The sequence below is a fragment of the Macrobrachium nipponense genome, chromosome 6 (assembly GCF_015104395.2).
Source record: "Macrobrachium nipponense isolate FS-2020 chromosome 6, ASM1510439v2, whole genome shotgun sequence".
Taxonomy (NCBI): Eukaryota; Metazoa; Arthropoda; class Malacostraca; order Decapoda; family Palaemonidae; genus Macrobrachium; species Macrobrachium nipponense.
In genome coordinates, this window is record NC_061108.1 from 51095987 (window position 1) to 51115810 (window position 19824).

General features: G+C 43.5%; 1 protein-coding gene across 1 annotated transcript in view; it reads left to right on the plus strand.

The window, feature by feature from the left end:
- The window catches only part of LOC135216777 (uncharacterized), a 323230-nt gene that overhangs the window by 55303 nt on the left and 248103 nt on the right, over positions 1-19824 (plus strand). The window contains exon 3 of the mRNA XM_064252261.1: positions 18055-18176. Coding sequence (XP_064108331.1) covers positions 18055-18176 — 122 coding nt within the window. The remainder of the gene's footprint in view (positions 1-18054; positions 18177-19824) is intronic.

A 19824-nucleotide genomic window follows, 5' to 3' on the forward strand; every position in this document is an offset into this window, starting at 1 on the left:
CCAATAGAAATCTCCCACTACAAAAACCCTCCAAGAGGGGAGCCGTCCCACGAGGGAGCAGCTCGTACTACTACTACACCATCCCATGCTTGCGACTGCTGCGCCTCTAGTGGCCATCCTGAAGTTAGCAGACAATCTTGAGCGAAGGGATGGGTAGGGGGGGTATTTCGCTGGCGACACGAGCCAATCGCCCAGAAATAGATTTTTCCTTACGTCAAAATCCTTTTTCTGGGCTCCAGCTCGTGTCGCTTGCGCGAAATCGTACCAGAGAAATAGCACAAGATTGTAAACAAAGTAAAATAAATATATAACACAAAATAGGTCTCAAATGAAAGATACAAAATAAAAGAATGAATATAATTGCTAAAAAGATACAAGTACACAGTAAAGCAAAATCAGAATTATGCTTAAATTACCCTTCAAATCTAATTATGTTAATAATATAAGGTAATTTACATATATACAAATAGGTACAATGATTACCTATCACAATAAAATCTGTGTAACAACATGTATCAAAATAGAAATAGCAATTAGTATAAATTTACATAAATATTTGATCATGATAAAATAAAATATCTTAAGGAATGTATATGACTTAATATACAAAACCCGTAACCATTGCATTATGATGTATCCCTAGCATAAAAATAAGGGGATAACATCTATGAGATCAGTATGGTAATCAGATATGAGTGTCCCTAACCAGACAAAAGGGGCACTTATACAATCATAAAGCAGCTAAGACACAAGGTAAATGTTAATGAACAAGCAGGAATAGACGAACTGTTGGGTGAGGCAGGTAGAAAGGAGGACTGAATCTTCTACTATAATCTAGCTAGAGTCAGGGGAAAACTATGTTACCCGCTGCTACTGCGGGAATTTCAGAGCTTCCAAGGACTTAAGGTAGTGACGTTTTGAACACTGTCGGCGATTTCCATCCGGTATACTTCTTTAAATCAGCAAAATTCATATGTTGGAAGTAATTAATTGAGGTGGCTACTGCCCTGACATCATGTGCTTTTGGAAAGGAGTCAGGATTGGCTTGTTTGATAAAGTACAGGATTTGTTGCCTGATGCCTTTAGTGGATAAAGTACCACCTTTTTCCCTCCTAAAGAGGGGCCCCGATGAGGAAGAGGAGGTCCTGGATAGAAAGGTCGTAAGGTTGAAAACAAACCGGACAAAGGGAAACATCTTGTGGAAGGGGTAGTACCTTCCAAGGTTCCCACCTCATCAAAGGATCTTCATTCTTTGCTAAAAAGCTACGTTCCGGAGAAAGTAGCACTTCCCCCGTGGGAAGGAATGAATATGATCCGGGATCTCTGGATAAAGCCGACAGTCTGAAATTCTTGCTCTGAAGCTAGGCTTAATAAAAAAAAAACAGAGTTTTTCTTAGGAGCATCATAAACGAGCATGTGTCATTATCGGTTTCGGAAGCCAGTTTTAGAACATCGTTTAAGAACCATGAAACTGACGTAGGCCTGACAGAGGGCCTAAGTCTAGCACATGCTTTAGGAATAGACGAGAAATAGGTATCTGTCAAGTCTATGTTAAATCCAAATTGAAATATCTTTTCAATGCTGACTTGTTTGTCGTAATCGTGCTAGCTGCTAAACCCTTTTCAAATAAAGATCTGAAAAAGGATATAGCAGAATTAACTGTCATGATTCTGATATCGACTCTCTCAGGAAGATTGCTAACTTTTGACGGCAGCATCATACTGCCTCAAAGTTGAATCCTTTTATCGGATTCCAGGAAAAGAATATTCTGAGGGTCAATATTCGCATCTCTTTTGCCGCAAACTTCATGAAATCCATAAAGTTAGGGTTTTGAGAATCCCTGAGGAAGCGAACACAGTCTTCGTTTGTACTGACTGGGAGAGCTTGGGACTGGGGATCCGAAGGGGGACGAAGACCCAGTTCCAGGATCAGGGGTGGTACCAATTGCTCTTCGGCAGTCTGGGGCTACTAGAGCCACTTGACCCCTGAATGTCCTGAGTTTGTCTAAGACCTTCATAAGGAGATTCACTGGAGGGAAGACGTAAATCTTCTCCCAGTTGTTCCAGTCCAGAGCCAGGGCGTCCGTGGCGTAAGCAGAGGGTCCAGGTTGGGGGCTACATAACACGGTAGTTTGTGTTCGCTTGTGATGCGAAGAGATCCACCTGTAGCCCTGGGACTCTTTGAAGGATCCATTGGAAACGAACTCTCGTCTAGAGACCATTCCGGACTCTAGGGGTACTGATCGGGATAGGGCGTCTGCTATGACGTTTCTTACTCCCGCTATGTGGGTGGAGGAAAGATGCCAACTGAATTTGTCTGCCAGGGAGAAGATGGCTATCATGACGTGATTTAGATGACGTGACTTGGAGCCTCCTCTGTTTATGCAATGTACTACCACTGCGCTGTCCAAGACTAGCTTTATGTGGGAGTACCTTGGTGGGCGTAATCTTTTCAGAGTCAAGAAGACTGCCATTGCCTCCAGTACGTTTATATGGAACTGACGGAACTGGGGTGACCAAATTCCTTGTACCTTTTTGACCTGGGAGTACCCTCCCCAGCCGCTTAAGGACGCGTCTGTGTGGATGGTAATCCCTGGTGGAGGGAAACTGAAGAGGGACTGACACTGACAGATTCTTGACTTTTGCCCACGGCCGAAGCGGTTCTTAGAATCAGAGGTACTGAGATAGCTTGTCCCTGGACCTGACATTTGCTCGAGAGCGCCAGATCCTGGTTAGATCTTTCAGTTTGGCTTTCATTAAGATGTTCGTTACTGAAGCAAACTGGAGAGAGCCGAGGATTCTTTCCTGAGCTCTCCTCGATGCTAGTTTGTGACTTAGAAATTGCTTGACTGACTTCGCTATTTCTTTCCTTTTGGTGGATGGAATCGACAGAGTGTGTGAGGATAGATTCCATTGAATGCCTAGCCACTGAAAGTTGACTCTGGGGTGAGTCTGGACTTGATCTGTTTATCTTGAATCCTAGATATTCTAGGAATTGGATCACTTTCAGTGTGGCCTTGTTGCATTCTTCGACTGATGGGGCCCAGATCAACCAATCGTCGAGATACGCTACTACCTCCATAATCCCTTGAGCTCTGAGCTGTTGCACTACTACTTCCGCTAGCTTCGTGAACACCCTGGGTGCCACGTTGAGCCCGAACGGGACTACCTTGAAGGAGAACGTCTGGTCTCCTATTTTGAATCCCAGAAACGGACGGAAGTGTCTTGCAATAGGGATATGATAGTAGGCGTCTGTAAGATCGATAGAGGTGGTGACGGCCCCACGGGGAAGTAAGGTCCGCACCTGTGAGATCGTGAGCATCTTGAACTTCGCAGCGGATGGCTAAGTTTAAGCGGGACAAGTCTAAGATTACCCTTCTTTTTTGTTTGAGCCTTTCTTTGGGACGCTGAACAAGCGACTTGAAATTTTAATCTCTGACTTTGACTATAGCTCCTTTCTGAAGGAGGTCCTCTGCGTACTCTGTCAATTCCTTGGAAGGAAGTTGACGGAAAGGTCTGGTTGGAGGTGGGTTCGTCAACCAGCTCCAACCCAGCCCTTTTGACACTATGCTCTGAGCCCACTGGCTGAAGTTCCACCGGTGGGGCGAAAGTGAAACAGCCTCCCTCCTACCTGAAGTTCCTCATTGGTTCTGGTAACCCCTCGACCTCCTCTGAAGTGCTTTCCCCTATTGAAGGGGCCTCCCAATCCTCTCCCACGGAAAGGACCGCTTACCTCTGCCTCCCTTGTTCGAGCGGTCATATTCTGAGAAGCTTGACTCTCGAAGGCTGGATTGTAAGCTGGAGAGATGGCGTATGAGGTGGAGGGTTGAGGCTGAGGGGATATCACATAAATAGGCTGTGATTGACCTTTAGACGTGGAGGGCTGAGCTGTCTGCACTAACGGCACTGTAGGAACTTGTTGAGGAAGCGCGGCTGCTTCTTTTGGTAAGGTTGGAAACGTCTAGGCTTCCTTTGTCCCTTACCTTTTGGTGTCAAGTCTTGCCTTCTCCTAGCCGAAAGACCCAAACAGGTCCTTAAGGCTTTGGTTCAACCTCGTAGCCTCTGCTTGTACTTCCTTTACCATAGCCTCTGGGAAGAGATCTGCGCCCCAGATGTTAGAAGAAAGTAACCTATTCGGTTCATGCCGAATGGTTGCCTCTAGCAATACATGCTTTCTGCAATTTGTTCTAGCAGTGGCAAACTCGAACATGTCTGACTGCACGTTTGAGTCAGGGCTTTGGTCATAAGCTTAAAAATTGGTTCTGAACCATAAGCCATGGTTGCTACCTCAGACATAGCCATCAGGTTGATTGATCTGGCTAGTCGTGTTTTCGAGTCAAACTCCGCTTGAATAAGACTATCAGGGAGCCTGGGCAGCTTTTCACCAAACTGCTCCATAGCACAGTCAGGTTTGAGTTTGCCAGCTGTGAAAGTGTTAGGCAAGTCCTCCCATAATTCTCCAATTGACGGGGAGCAACGGAGAAGTGTGGGGTCTGCTTCTTTCAGCTGAGGCATGGGTTCCCCTTTATGAGCTGCTGAGATGGTCGACCTCGCTATCTTGGTAAGGAAAGGGAGCGGGGTACCTTCGTCCATCGTGAAATGGTAAAGGGACTTTTGAATGGTTGGATCTTGGTATTTCGAACAGTCCATGTCGTCTAGACATCTAAGCCATTCTCGTTGGGCCTGGTCCCGAGAATAGAGGACTGTATCCTTTGGTACCCTGTCATCTCTAACCATAGCCGCAGGCGTTGAGCCTAGCGTAGCCTATGAAGGAGGCTGTAGGCCTTCCGGGGTCGAGAACTCGAAGTCCTCTATTCTTCGAGTTCCAAACTCGGTACGGAGATGAGACCATCTTGGAAGGGAGCATATGACGCTACTCTCCAAGGATTGTTCATGGAGAAAGCGGGCAGCGAGTCATACGGGGGAAGCTGAGATCCACTAGTGTTAGAGGTTGAGGGAGAGGCAAGAGGGGCTTCTCTTAGGCCGGCTATAATAGTATCCTGAGAAGTTATCCTATCCGACGGCGAGATATCATATGTTCCATACTCGTCTTAAGGGAGCCTACCAAGTCGCCCACCTGTTGCAACAGGCCAGCATTGGTGTCCCGGAGCCGGAGCTGCTGCGGAGGTGGAGGAGGGGAGACTCTGAATAGGCACCAAAGGTAGTGGAACTGGTGATACTGCCGGGGTACGGGATTCTCCTTAGGCTTACTCTTTGAGGACTTTGAGCGGAGCTAGACCCTTTAGACCTGTCTGGGCCGGGATTACGAGCCGGAGACTTACGCGAAGAAGAAGACGAGGACGTCTTCTTCGAGGACGATGACGTCTTAGTCAAGGTCATATGCTTAGACTTGATCTTAGGCCTAACCGAAGCCTCTGGAGGAGTATAGAACTCATCACGGTAAAGCCTGGGAAGGATGGTGAAGTTTGCAGGGGTAGAAGAAACAGTCACTCCCAAGGGGGACCCTTGGGTACCTGCATTACTTACCTCGACCAACAGGTCGTCTATACCTACCATAGGTTCAACATTTATATCCAGGGTTGCGACATCCGTGGAGATATCCTGGTCTTGTTCAGTCAAGGAGGCCGCCAGCTGTTGTTGGATAAAGGCAATAGAGGGGTCCGCCTCTACCGTGGGTCGACGTACCCAGTCGCCTTGCCTCCGGGAAGATTAACAAAGCTAAAACGCTTCTCCAGTATGTAGGGCTGACCCTTGGCGGCGTTCTTTTGCCAAAACCTCCGACCCAGGCCCGCAGGGTAGCCAATGCCGTATCTCTTACTGCCGGAGCCTGTAAGAGAGGAATATTTTAGATTTAAGAACCACTTAAAACTAAAACTTAGGATATAACCTAAACTAGATGCCTTAAGTTAAAGTAATGATGAAAACTTAAGAACTAAAAGAAGCGGAGCGGCATGCGGAGATGGAATACTTACGCCTTCCAAAAGCTGGCTCACCAGATCGTAACATAGGTACACGTCTCATGGTACCAGACCTGGATGTCCCCGTGCGGAGTCGCGCATGGAGCATGGGACCGGCAAACTTCGTGTCCACAGGGGTCCTGAAGTGTAGCGGAACATCCCGGATGCTCACAGTTGGTGGCCGAAGTAAGTGGGAAGACACATGAGTATCTTAAAGGGGTAACACTTACAGACTAAGGACAAAAGAAACTCCGTTACGTGGCGGAGCTCGGAAAAAAAAATTTGGGCATAACCCCTCCCTGCATTGCCTGAATAGGCTATAATCCGGAGAGATCCGGTAAATACTAAGGAGGGGTGGGGATGGTTTAAGAAACTTAAGATAAACTTAAAAGATAACTTAAACCTACATGCAAGTAACCGGACTAGGTCCAGTGAAGCGGAGGTGTAGTAACTCAGCAATACGGTAAACGGTTAGTAAAGACCTATTGTATGCTCCGGTCCAACTATGGTGGGGGGACTATACCCTTCGATGGATATCAGGACTCCGATAGGGAGGATCTCTAATAAGGAGGGAAGGCGAGATGACATACATACTCGCGCTAACCCGGAGCGACAAGGAAGTAACGGAGGGGGGGAAGGCCAGAGCCCCCCACAACAACCGTACCACCCGGCCGAGCCGAGAAGCGGAGAGGTCGGAACCAGTCAGGGACTGTCGGACTCCCAGGCCCCTCCGGTGGAGGGGAAGGGGGAGGCAGGCTCGGGCATGCTGGGCGAGCAAGGACAGACCGACCCACCCCCGCCCGACTCTATGGGAGAGAGGGAGAGGGGAAGGGGGACTGGCAGGCGCCTGGCTGACTCGTGATCACGTAGTGACCACGAGGCGGTAAACTAAGATACGGTAACAAGCCTAGGCCAACCAACTGATCAGAGAGAAGCTATCGGGAAGCAACCAGAACTGAAAAGCGGTCTAGCATATAGGCCCATAGGGCGAAAACCAACTGATCAGAGAGAAGCTATGAGGAAGCGACCGAACTGATCAACGGTAGACTAGGACTACTCGAGCCAGGACCTAGGCTAAGCCAGACGCCAACTAACCTAACAATAACAAAACATAAAAATATAATATATAATAAAAATGAAAGAAAGAAGGTAAAATAGCAGGAGTAAAAAATCCAGGAGTGTGCGACTAAGCCCGAAGGCAAGTCTTACCACTCAAAGCTAGTCAGGGGCCGATACTAAGAACCTGGACTAGGGTCTTGGATAGAAAGCCTACATAAGGTGAAATACATACATGTATAACAACTTGAGTAGACGTAATAACGCGGATAATCAAAATAGAGCGTAAAATAATAAGGGATGTTCTAGGTATGGGAGACCAAGAACGAACCCAACATGCGGCAGGACCATGCTGCCATGCTTCCAGCCCCCGAGAACGTATCTATACCTAAAAAACGGCAAATACCGTCTCGGGGACGGAAAAAACTCGCTAACCGTAAATACTGAGTACTTAACTTAGCTGCTGCAATAGCTGCACGCTCCATTATCGAAAAATCCGAAGAAAGGGCACAAAATACACAGAGAGAAAAATAGCACTTGTGATCGTGCGAGCTAACGAAAAAGGATGGCCACTAGAGGCGCAGCAGTCGCAAGCATGGGAGGTGTAGTAGTAGTACGAGCTGCTCCCTCTGTGGGACGGCTCCCCTCTTGGAGGGGTTTTGTAGTGGGGAGATTTTCTATTGGCATTTGGCTCGTGGTAGTGGTCTCACTCGCCTAGTGTTCATACCGACACCCTCCTAGAGGGTGAGCGAGTCAGTCATACTGAACCTTTTTCTTTATTTTATTTATTCTCTGGTATGTGTTAGTACATTTACCCTAGAAATAATAGATTAAAGGATATTTCGCGCAAGCGACACGAGCTGAGCCCAGAAATACGTATGATGATGGTGATGATACCGATCATTTCATACACACTGTGCTATAATGTCACAAATGCGTAAGGCAGAGGCTTATGGGTGAGCAGATAATCTTTCTCTCACATTCCCCCTGGAGGAATAGTAGTTTTTTTTCTCCAAGCATTCCCCCCCCCCCACCCCCCCCCCCCCCACCTAAAATACTTGAAAAGACAATAGATATGATACGTTTTGTTGCGGTACGTGACTCGCAGACTTTGAACAGCTTTGCAGATACGTAAAATCTATTTTTGAGTACTAGCGACCACATAAAAGGGGAATTGCACAATTCGAACACTCATGATCTGGGACCGGACTGTATGTATTTAGTCATAAAAATATCTTAAAAATTGGCAGTTTCAAGCATTTTTAGATTGGTATTTTGTGTTTCAGCTATTAGAATACGTAATTATAAGCACTTTTAGAAGGTTTCCAATATATTGCAGATTTTTGGTATCGCAAGTGTGTTATCTAACCCCCGTGAATACAGGAGGTCCACTCTACATGTTTTTTCTAATATTTCTTTGATTTTTTTTTTGTGTGCAAAATTACAATTTTAGCTGACATACTATCATAAAAGATAAGAAGTAAAACCAACAGCAATCCTTGGGTGTATTTATGAGTAAATAAATAAAAAGACATCATGGGATAGAGGGGCAATACATTCCCCTATCAAGTCTCAAGGCACACTGATCCCTTCTGTCCTGTGCTGAACTACTATAGTTGCCATAAGTCATTTATGGCCCAATGAATTAAATTGAACATCTTTCTTGCTAAATTCATCCAAATGATATGGCGCATAATATTATTACTCATACGAGTTAGTCCGTACATTGCTCAGAACCTGTTATAGATCCTCGAAAGATCATGTCCGTCCATTAACCCTGTCCGGTCCAGACTGGCTGACGCTATTGCATATCCTCAGCTCTTGGTCATTTACTCCTCGTCAAACAGTTGAAGATTTATACGCCCTGAAAATTTCCACAAAATGCTTTCTAACTTTATCTGTGTATTTTTCATTATCACCAAAGTGGTACCATCGTAAACCTGAGGGTTTATTCTAGTGTATATAAAAATTTCTGAGAAATTAGATAACTTCTACCATTTTAGATGTGATGAAATAGGATAAAAAATAATTTTTAGCATTTGTTCTCTTTGTTTTCAAAGGTCGAAAAATATATTTTCTGGTCAATCAAATGTAATAAATTTTGCATAAGTAGAAAGAATATTTTTACAGTGAAGGTAAATATTTAAGTCAAAATAAATTAATGTTTTATGAATGACAAGGCAATTAACAGAAGGTACTATAAAGTCCATTACGAATGTTTAGTTTATAGCCGGTGTTGGCAGCACTGCTGACTAGATTCGTCATCGTCCCACGTAGAGTAAGTGAAACTCAAAAATTGTATCGTTTGGGTCTCAAGGGGAAGTACACATGCACTATATGTATGTGTGTGTGTGTTTGATGAAAAAAGCGAGAAAATGTAATGAAACTGATAAAATAAAAATGAATATTACTGCAAACTATCACGACTATAAATTGGTTTCACTTATAATAATCAAAATTAATTTACAAGCACAGGCTTTGTTTTCTTTCCTACTCGAACAGTTTACTAAAGGACATATATAGTCCTTATCAGTGGCTTTTCAGAAAGACCTTTTAGTTATAAACATATTGCAAAGGTAAGAAAATGCATTATATAGTTGTGTTTATATGTGTATATATTATACTATATATAATTCTTAGTTACTTGGGGGATGGTATTATGTACATTGTGTAATTATATTACATTGTGTAATTATATTAGTTTTACATTCTGTTTTTTCCAAAGTATTTGGTTAGAGATTGTTATGGGTGTGACCTTGACCTTGTGTTCTTTCCCTTGTGCAGTAGGTGGGAGGCCTTCCCCAAACTCCTTCCACCTGGACACTTAGCATTGGCTTGGTTGTTATATTATTGTTAGAGTCCAGGCATGTGTTGCATTTGTATTTTATTCTGGTGTTGTCTTACAGTTCTTATGATGTTGGTGTCTTGCCGTGTCTGTCTGACATTTACGTATTTTCTCATTCCTACATTGTCTTTTGTCAAAATTCTGGATAACGAAAAACAATCCAGGTGTGGTTATAATCCACATTGGTATTTATCTCTGGGTGGCATATGTCCACTGCTTTCACTTCCCCTGGCCATAAGCCTCAATGCTATTTCTTTCTCAGCTTTTGTCAGGGTATGTTTATTCAGAAGGCTATAATGATATGCAATAATAAAACAGTAGAATTTATGACGATCACAATATCCAAAGCTATGTATTATACACAAGCAGATGTAATTATAACATGAGCTTTCGTATATTTTCAAACATACTTATTCATTGTGTAATTAAATGTTAAAATAGTATAATTAAGTAGAAGCAAGAAGTCAATCTTCAAATGAACACTGAGAAGTTGTAGGGCACTTCAAAGGTTAATATGGTATGATTACGTAGTTGTTAAACAAGTACATATATATTTTATAACTATCAATTCCATAGCCTCAACGATATCCGGTCAATATAGCCTATATCATCTTCATTATCTTGTTCTATAGTTAGGGTAAGTCCCTCTCAGTCAGCATCAGCGCCCTTGCGTCAAGATTGCTTTGCAGAATAGCCTCATCCTTAGTCCACGCTAAAAAAAAAGCAACCACAAGAGAATTTTCAACTTTTATCGAAATTTACACAAAAATCTTAATTATATCCAATATATCACCATGACATGTATATAAAATGGTGGCACTTTTAAAATCATACAAAATAAGCATGACACAGTGTTCTGTTTTCGACAATGAATTTATTAAAAGAAGACAGAATACATACTTAACTTTAACACGAAAGATTCACTCCACGTTACACAATCTCCACTACTTGTGAAATTATATGTATATATGTATATATATTTATTTATTTATTTGTTTGTTCCGATGCTGTATACTTACCTCGAACTACTATCATAGGAGAATCCTGGATGTCAATCCATTTGACCTGAAACCCAGTCCTTTCCTGGTCACTGTCACATTCACACGCGCCCGCTCGTCGTCCGGTTACTGGCCCGTTTTCCTTTGACTTTCCCAGATCCTTAGTGTGTTAGTTTTATTGTAGTGTCTTACCGAACAATTATAGAGCCGTGATTTCCACGAGCGGCAGGATACTAAATTCAAATTTAGCGCGTCGGCGTCGCCAACACTGGTGGTGATGACGTCATCTCCCTCCACTCGCGGGAGAACCAGGTACAACTGCCCAGGTGAATGCAATTCTTTTCCTGCCGGCGTCCGGTGAACATCGGTGGTCGGTGCGGTTGGATGACTTTGCTTCGCTTTTTTTCTTGTGGATTTGATCTTCGGAATTGGTGAAGTACTCTTTTTTGGCGTTGTGGTAATTTTGCTTTTTATTTAGGCGTTGCCATGTCGGATTCTAGTCCGTCGGGAGTTAGGTTTTGCATCTCAGGATGTAAAACTAGATTATCCAAGTTAGAGTATGATTCTCACACTAAATGTGTTAAGTGTAGGGGACAGGTTTGTTCAGCAGATCGAACATGTAACAAGTGTAGTGATTGGACTGATTCTCAATGGAAGTTTTTTAGTTCATACTCGGAGAAATTAGCTAAAGACAGAATTAGAAAAGCAGCGCTTAGGGAAAGTAGACTTAGCTCTGCTTCGTCTTGCGATGCATCTGTTCCTTCTGTTTCTCCTCAAATTGTTATGTCTCCTTTAACTACACCTCCTATTCCTCCTACTAATCCCACTTCTCCGGCTTCCCGTGTAGTTTCTTCTTCCGACACCATTGCCAGTCTGGAATCGAGGTTAGATCAGAAATTTTCGGTACTAGCGAATACGGTTTTGCAACTTGGTAATTCAGTTAAGACGTTTTTGGAGAAAGCGGCTTCAGGTAAGAGTGTAGTTGAGGGTGCGTCTGTCTATCCTGACACGTCTCCTAGACAAAGGTCACTGTCCAGCTCCCCCGCACCGGGGAGAAGACATACCGGAAGTCCAAGGGAGTCGATCGGGATTTGCCCACAGACAGGCGCCTCTCTTGTTGAGCCTGTTGCGCCTCAACAGGGCTCGGTTAAGCGTTGGAAAGGTGTTGCGGTCAGACGCCTTTCGAATGATTCAAGCGATTCGTCTCCGGTCGCGCGGCGCTCTTGGCGAGATTCGTCCGTTTCGCGTCCCTTAAAGAGGCGTTCAGGCGCCGATTCTTCGCCTCCTCCAGTCAAGCGGTATAAGGAGCCTGAGAGTAGGGTTGCGCCGCGGCCGTTAGCGGCTCGTTCGTCGCCTCAATCTGTGCCTTTTTCGGCTCCATACTACTAGTAGAGATTGTGGTTTTAGCGCTGTAGCTGCAGTTCTAAGGGTGTTTCTTTAGGCGCTTTTTCGTCTGTTACGCCTGATGCGCCTGTTTCGCCTCGAATTTCGGCGGCTCCGAGCGAGGCGCAAGTAGTTTTTCCGCCTCCTGCTGAACATTTAGGCTCTTCCAAGCCTACGTTAACTGTTTTTGATTAGTCTCTGGCGCCTTTGCGCAAGCAGTTAGAGATGTTAACCAACTGGATGAATGAGTCCAAGGGTGGTTCGAAACCTTCAGATCAGGTTGTAGTTCCGTCTACTTCTTCGGCGGTATCGTAGAATGAAGAAGTAGAGGAGGAGGATTCACATCACCTCTCGTGTTATTCACGTCTCCTTAGATTTCTTCTGGTATCTTATCCAGATTATTTTGAGAAAGCGGCTCTGCGCTCCCCAACTTCGACTTTTTTGATGAGGAGGAAAACTTCAGACCCTCTCCTCCCAAAACTTGTTCTATCTAAAGCGGTTAGACATTCGTTGAAAGAGACTGAGAAATGGATGTCTATGAAAAGAGACTTAGGGAAGGCTCTTTTTGCTTACCCTCCCTCTAAGTTGCTTCGTAAGAGGTATAGGTTTTATGTAACTGGGGAAGCTCCTTCTCTGGGAGTTTCTGCCTCCTCCCAGGGAGACTTCTCCAGTTTAATCGACTCCTCTAGAAGATCTGCTTTCGCCGCAGCGAAAGTTTTCTTTACAGCGCCGGAGTTGGACCACGTTGTAAAGAATCAATTTAAACTTTTGGAAGTCTTTAGCTTCCTTGATTGGACTATTGGTGCTTTAGCGGCCAAGATCGAAGACTGTCCTTCTCTTTCTCAGGAGTTAGCGGAGGATTGGATTGGTGTTCTGTCCTGTGCGGACAAATCCATTAGGGATGGATGTGATGAGTTAGCTTCGCTCATCGCCTTTGGTACCCTTAAGAAAAGGCAACTTTGTGCTCCTTTGCTTCTAAAAGGGTTACTTCCCAACAGAAGTCTGCTCTCTTGTTTGCTCCTTTTGTGAAAGATAACCTCTTTCCAGACGATGTAGTGTTGTCAATTTCGTCTGCGCTAGATAAGAAATCTACTTCGGATTTACTGGCACAGTCTACTAAGATACCTAAAGCTCCTGTGGAGACTGTTCCTTCGGTTTCTCCTCTGGCCCAAGTGCTTTTCGAGGGAGAAAACCCAAGCGCTTCTTTCGGTCGAAGTCGAATTTGCGACCTCAGTCTAAGGACTCTGCAAGGGTTAACAAACCTTCCAAATGAAAGCTCGGTTCTTCATGCACCAGTGGGAGCCAGGCTGGCTCTGTTTTGGGAGAATGGGAAAACAGAGGAGCAGAAGCCTGGGTAGTGCAAGTACTCAAGTTCGGTTATCGTATTCCTCTCGTTTCACCTCCCTCGCTCTCACCTGTGCAATTCCATTCCAGGCATACTCTCCGGGCTCAGACAAATTTCTGGCGCTAGCCGCAGAAGTGGAAGCGCTTGTTCTCAAAGAAGCGATAGAACAGATAGAAGGGGATTTTCCTCCAGGCTTTTACAATCGCCTTTTTGTAGTTCCCAAGTCATCAGGGGCTGGAGGCCGGTTTTGGATGTGAGCGCCCTGAACTTGCATGTCCAGAAAACAAAATTTCATATGGAAACCACTCGGTCGGTTCTGGAGTCCATCAGACAGGGGGATTGGATGGTCTCTCTGGACATGCAAGACGCTTATTTTCACATTCCGATACATCGCGATCTCGGAAGTACCTGAGGTTCATGTTCGACAGGCAAGGTGTTTCAGTTTCGGGGCGCTTTGCTTCGGACTATCGACCGCTCCTCAAGTTTTCACCAGGGTTCTATCCCCGATAGGAAGCTGGCTGCACATATTAGGAGTAAGAATCTCCCTCTATCTGGACGATTGGCTTCTCCGGTCGGAATCAGAGAGTCGGTGCATGAAGGACCTTGGAACAACTCTGGATCTTGCCAGAAAGTTAGGAATTCTGGTCAACAAACAAAAGTCCCAGTTGGTTCCATCTCAGAGCATCCTTTATTTGGGGATGATTCTGAATGCTCAAGTTTTTCGGGCTTTTCTGTCCCCGAAGAGGGTTCAAGGCTGTCTGGAGACAGTTCAGGAGTTCTTGGACAAAAAGGTAAGTTCTGCCAATCAATGGATGAGGCTCCTGGGCAAATTGACGTCAGTGGAGAAATTTGTGATGTTGGGAAGACTGCACATGAGACCTCTGCAGTTTTTCCTGAGAGCCTCTTGGTGCAGGAAGACACAACCAGACTCGATTACCTTTCCTGTCACAGATCAATAAAAGAGGACCTAAGGTGGTGGCTCTCTCGAGCAAGGTTGGAAGAAGGGTTAGATTTACGACCCATCCTCCCGAACCTACAGTTCTTTTCCGACGCATCGGACACAGGTTGGGGAGCCCTACTGGGAAATCAACGGACTTCAGGAGCTTGGTCGGAGAAGGAGAAGAAGTTCCACATAAATGTAAAGGAACTGTTAGCAATTTTCTTGGGGCTCAGACAGTTTCGGAGCTTAGTAGAAGGTCGAGTAGTGGCAGTGCATTCCGACAACTCCACGGCTCTCTCGTACGTGCGGAAACAGGGGGGGACTCAGTCTTTCTCTCTGTACGAAGTAGCCAAGGATCTCCTCTTGTGGTCAAACGAAGCGAAGGTTCAGCTAGTCCCGAGATTTGTTCCGGGAAAGATGAACGTCCTGGCGGACGAGTTAAGTCGTCAACAGCAAGTGTTACCTCTGGAGTGGACTTTGGACAACAAGATTTGTCAGAAACTTTGGCGCCTTTGGGGACGACCGTCAATAGACCTGTTTTCGCGACATCAAGGAACAACCGTCTTCCTCTCTTTTGTTCTCCAGTCCCAGATCCTCTAGCTTGGTCGGTGGACGCAATGCTGTTGGATTGGTCGGGTCTGGAAGCTTATGCATTCCCTCCGTTCGTCTATAAGAGAGGTGCTGAACAAGTTCATGTCGCACAGCAATGTAAACTAACGTTAATCGCTCCCTTTTGGCCCAGGAAAGAGTGGTTCCCGGACCTTCTCCAGTTGTTAGTAGACTTCCCCAGACTTCTTCCTCCAGAGAAGTGGCTTCTCAAACAACCTCACTTCAAGAGGTTCCACCAAAACTTGTCCGCTCTAGCTCTGACAGGGTTCAGACTGTCCGGAATCTTGTCAGAGCGAAAGGGTTTTCAAGAAAAGCTGCAGAAGCTATCGCTCGTTGTAGGAGAGAGTCTTCTAACAAACTCTATCAAGGGAAGTGGAGAATCTTCAGAGAGTGGTGTAGAAGTGCTAAAGTCTCTACTTCGCGACCTCTTTAACAGAAATAGCAGATTTCTTCTATTTCTTAGGAACTCTAAGAAACTGGCTCCTTCGACGATCAGAGGATATAGAGCCATGCTCTCTTCGGTTTTTCGACATCGAGGTTTGGATATTTCCTCCAATTCAGATCTGTCGGACCTCATTAGGTCTTTCGAAACCACTAAGCTCCCGCAAGATACAGTGGCTTGGAACTTAGATGTGGTGCTTAAGTTCCTCATGGGGCCACCGTTTGAGCCTTTGAAGTCGGCTTCACTCAGGAACTTGACTAAGAAGGCACTCTTTCTTATTGCACTAGCTTCTGCTAAGCGTGTCAGCGAATTGCACGCTATAGACAAAAGAGTCGGTTTCTCTCAAGGCAATGCTGTATTTTCGGTATCTTTTACCTTTCTAGCCAAAAATGAGAATCCTTCTAATCCTTGGCCGAGGAGTTTTGTGGTAAGGAACTTATCTGATTTGGTTGGACATGAGGAGGAAGAAAGGCTCTTATGTCAGGGCTATCAAGCAGTATCTGTTTGCCACTATGGGTATTAGAGGACAATCTTCTAAGCTCTGGACCTCGGTTCAAAATCCCTCTCGTCCTCTTTCTAAGAATGCTATATCGTTCTTTATTAGAGAGCTTATCAGGGAAGCTCACTCGCAGTCCGAGAACGACAATCTTTCCGTTCTGAGAGTTAAAGCTCACGAGGTTAGAGCAGTGGCAACTTCTTTAGAGCACGTTCTGGAGATCGAATTCGGTTTTTTGCGAGTCATTATCTCAAAGAGATAGAAACGGTTTTCGAGAATTGTAAAACGTTAGGTCCGGTGGCGGTTTCTGGCATGGTGTTGGGAGAAACGGCACAGGGGTCGTCACCTCTATGCTAACTTTTCACCTTGAATAGGTTGTCGAGTTCAAGGGAAGCTGGGGTTACTGAGTACCTGGGATACTCACCAGTCTGTTAGGTCAGATTTTACAATGGTTGGGCATATATGTTTTTAAATCTGGTGTTGGTGACAAATGTTTTGTATGATTGAATTTCTGGTCTTAGCCCAGGGCAAGGGCAATCTTTGTTGTTACTATCCTCCGTCAGTCAGCCTTGACTCGCTTGAACTACGGAAGGATTCCACTCCTGTAGAGGCTAACTTTGGTCAAATTCCAATTCCTCTACAATAGTAAGAAGAGCACCGACCAGAGGCAGTAACAGTCTGCTGTAGCTCTCTTACAAGGTAAGGTACAACAGACACCTTGAGTGTTTACTGGTATTGCAATAAATGTAACCATTTAGAAATACTAGTGGTCCACTGAATCCCACCTTCCCATAAATGTGTAATCAGCTGTATAATTGTTCGGTAAGACACTACAATAAAAATGAAATTTTCATTATTAAAATGAAGTTTTATTGTATACTTACCGAACAATTATGATTATACCCACCCTCCTCCCCTTAGGTGGACGGACGGGCAGAAAGAATTGGATTCACCTGGGCAGTTGTACCTGGTTCTCCCGCGAGTGGAGGGAGATGACGTCATCACCACCAGTGTTGGCGACGCCGACGCGCTAAATTTGAATTTAGTATCCTGCCGCTCGTGGAAATCACGGCTCTATAATTGTTCGGTAAGTATACAATAAAACTTCATTTTAATAATGAAAATTTCATTTTTTTCCCTCCATTGTGTGAGTGTGTGTTCCTGCCATGGAAGTTTCACAACGTGGTTGCCCTGGTCCTGAGGACAGGGCGTGTGGGGTGTTTCTTTCTCTGATAAAGATAGACCCCCCTCTGGCATTCATTGAGAAATGAAGGGGACAAGCCTTCAAAGGAAGAAGAAGCAACTGGAGGAGGTCTAGACAAGGGAGAAGCAGAACAGTGAGGAGACTGAGAAGCATCTTTGTTTTGCTTCTTCATAGTGAATCTCCTCCATTGCTTAGGAGACCAAGGATGACATTCAGAACAAGGATTGTCACATTGTAAACATTTGATCTGCACTTTCTACAAGTTGAATGGGGATTGGTATTAAGGGAAGCAAGGGTGAACAAGGGTACTCTCCAACTCTGGGACAGTTCCCCTGAGGTTTACAAGAACTTTTAGCTGGGTTTTGGGATTGCATTATAAAAACTAAAACACTCATATACAAAAGCACACCAAAAAACACTGTACACAGAAACATAACAAGAAAACATGGGCAAGGATAAAAAGATAAAATCTGGCTTTAGGGAGGAGAGAGCGAAAGAGACGTCCTCTCTGAAAGGTAGTAGAAGAAAAACTTAGTACGTCATGAGGTTGAAGTTTGGTCGCTGGCCTCCCTCTACCTCATCTCCGTGACAGATGCTGTCAGTTCCTTGCATAAACAATTGTTATTGGTTTTTATGGGTTTCCAGCTGTCACCAGAAAATTTATCCAAATGTTAAGACCGCAGGTTTGTTAGCTATGAAAAATACAAATTAATTTCCAATTTGTCTTATTGCAAAAACAATGTTGTTAATTTTCTTATTGCTTTGGATTTTCATTTTTGTCTTTCTTAACAATTTCTCAAATGAGACTTTTTGTTATAGGAATTACGCATACTGCTAAATGACATAACTACCTCATATGAAGAGTCAAAGATGATTGGGTCTACAGGAGAAATTAAGTGTAATGAATACAAGATGAAGGATGGTCAAAACATTAAAATTGGGTATGCTTTTATGTTTAATGTTGGTTTCTATATCTGTTATAAGATCTTTTATATCCAGTGGTAAGATTTAACAAAGTACACTTCATTCAAAAACTGAAGATTAAAATTAATTTTTTTGTGCAACCCCATAACTTACAACCACTTTTTTACAAAATGTTCCTGATATAAAACAACTCCAAAGAAGAAAAGCTTGTTCTCACTAGATGATTGATACCTTTGCGCTATAATTGGTGGTAAGTATAAACTGTTAACCCAGCTCATTTTTATAAGATAGCTGCTGTTTGTCTTCAAAGGAGTTACTCTTATGGTCTCCCCATGGCTCCATACGACAGATCAGCCAGTATCAAAGAATTCTCTAATACTAGTAAGCCTTGGTTAGAATTGTGCTGTTAATTTGACACAGCTATAGAATATAAGAGGACTCCTATCCCCCCCTGCTTACAGCATATACCACAGTCTTTCCATTTGCCCTTCTCACACAGTTGTGGCAAAAGCATGTAGGTTGGTCAAAATCCTCATTGGTATTTGGTCTTCTTAACCCTCTTACGCGGAAGCGGTTTAATCGAAATTGTCTCCTGTATGCCAAGCTGGTCTGGGAGTGAGCGCGGTAGCAGATTTTTTTTTTTTTTTTTTCCAAAAAATCACAGCGTGCTTAGTTTTCAAGATTAAGAGTTCATTTTTTACTCTTTTTTTTTTTTTTTCTTTTTTTTTTTTTTTTTTTTTTTTTTTTTTTTTTTTTTTTTTTTTGCGCCTGAAGGTTAGGTATGCAACCATCAGAAATGAAAAAAATATCATTATCATATATAAATAATGCGATATATGATAGCGGAAAAAAAATGTCATATATAATTGTATTCAAAATGCGCTGTGCGGAAAACGGTTAAAGCTAACGAGTTACTTTTTTTCGTTGTATTGTACACTAAATTGCGATCATTTGGATATATAACACATTGTAAAACGATCAAAGCAACACAGAAAAAATATTATCACAAAATAATGCATGAATTCGTAACGCGCAGACGTAAAAAAAATAAAAAAAAATTTTTTTTTCAAAAATCACCGTAAATCTAAATATTGTTCTAGAGACTTCCAATTTGTTTCAAAATGAATACAAATGATTGAATATTATGATACTGTAAGAGTTTTAGCTTAGAATTGCAGTTTTCGACCATTTCGGACGAGTAAAAGTTGACCGAATGTCGAAATTTTTATATACGTATTTTTTTATATGCAAATATTTCGAAAATGAGAAAAGCTACAACCTTCAAATATTTGAAACTCTATAAAACACCTAATATGAAAATGAGCAAATATTAGGAGAATGCGACGTACGCATTTCGGAGATTTGCGGCCGCGAATCGGCACGCGGAGGGAAGGAAAAAGTTTTTCAAAAATTCACCATAAATCTAAATATTGTTTTAGAGACTTAGAATTTGTTTTAAAGTGAAGATAAATAACTGAACATTACTAGACTGTAAGAGTTTTAGTTTACAATTACGTTTTTCGACCATTTCGGTTGAGTCAAAGTTGACCGAACATAGTTTTTTTCCTATTTATCGTGATTGATTTGCAAATATTTCAAAAATGAGAAAAGCTACAACCTTCAAATATTTTTTGTTGTATTCTGCGTGAAATTTGCGCACATTTT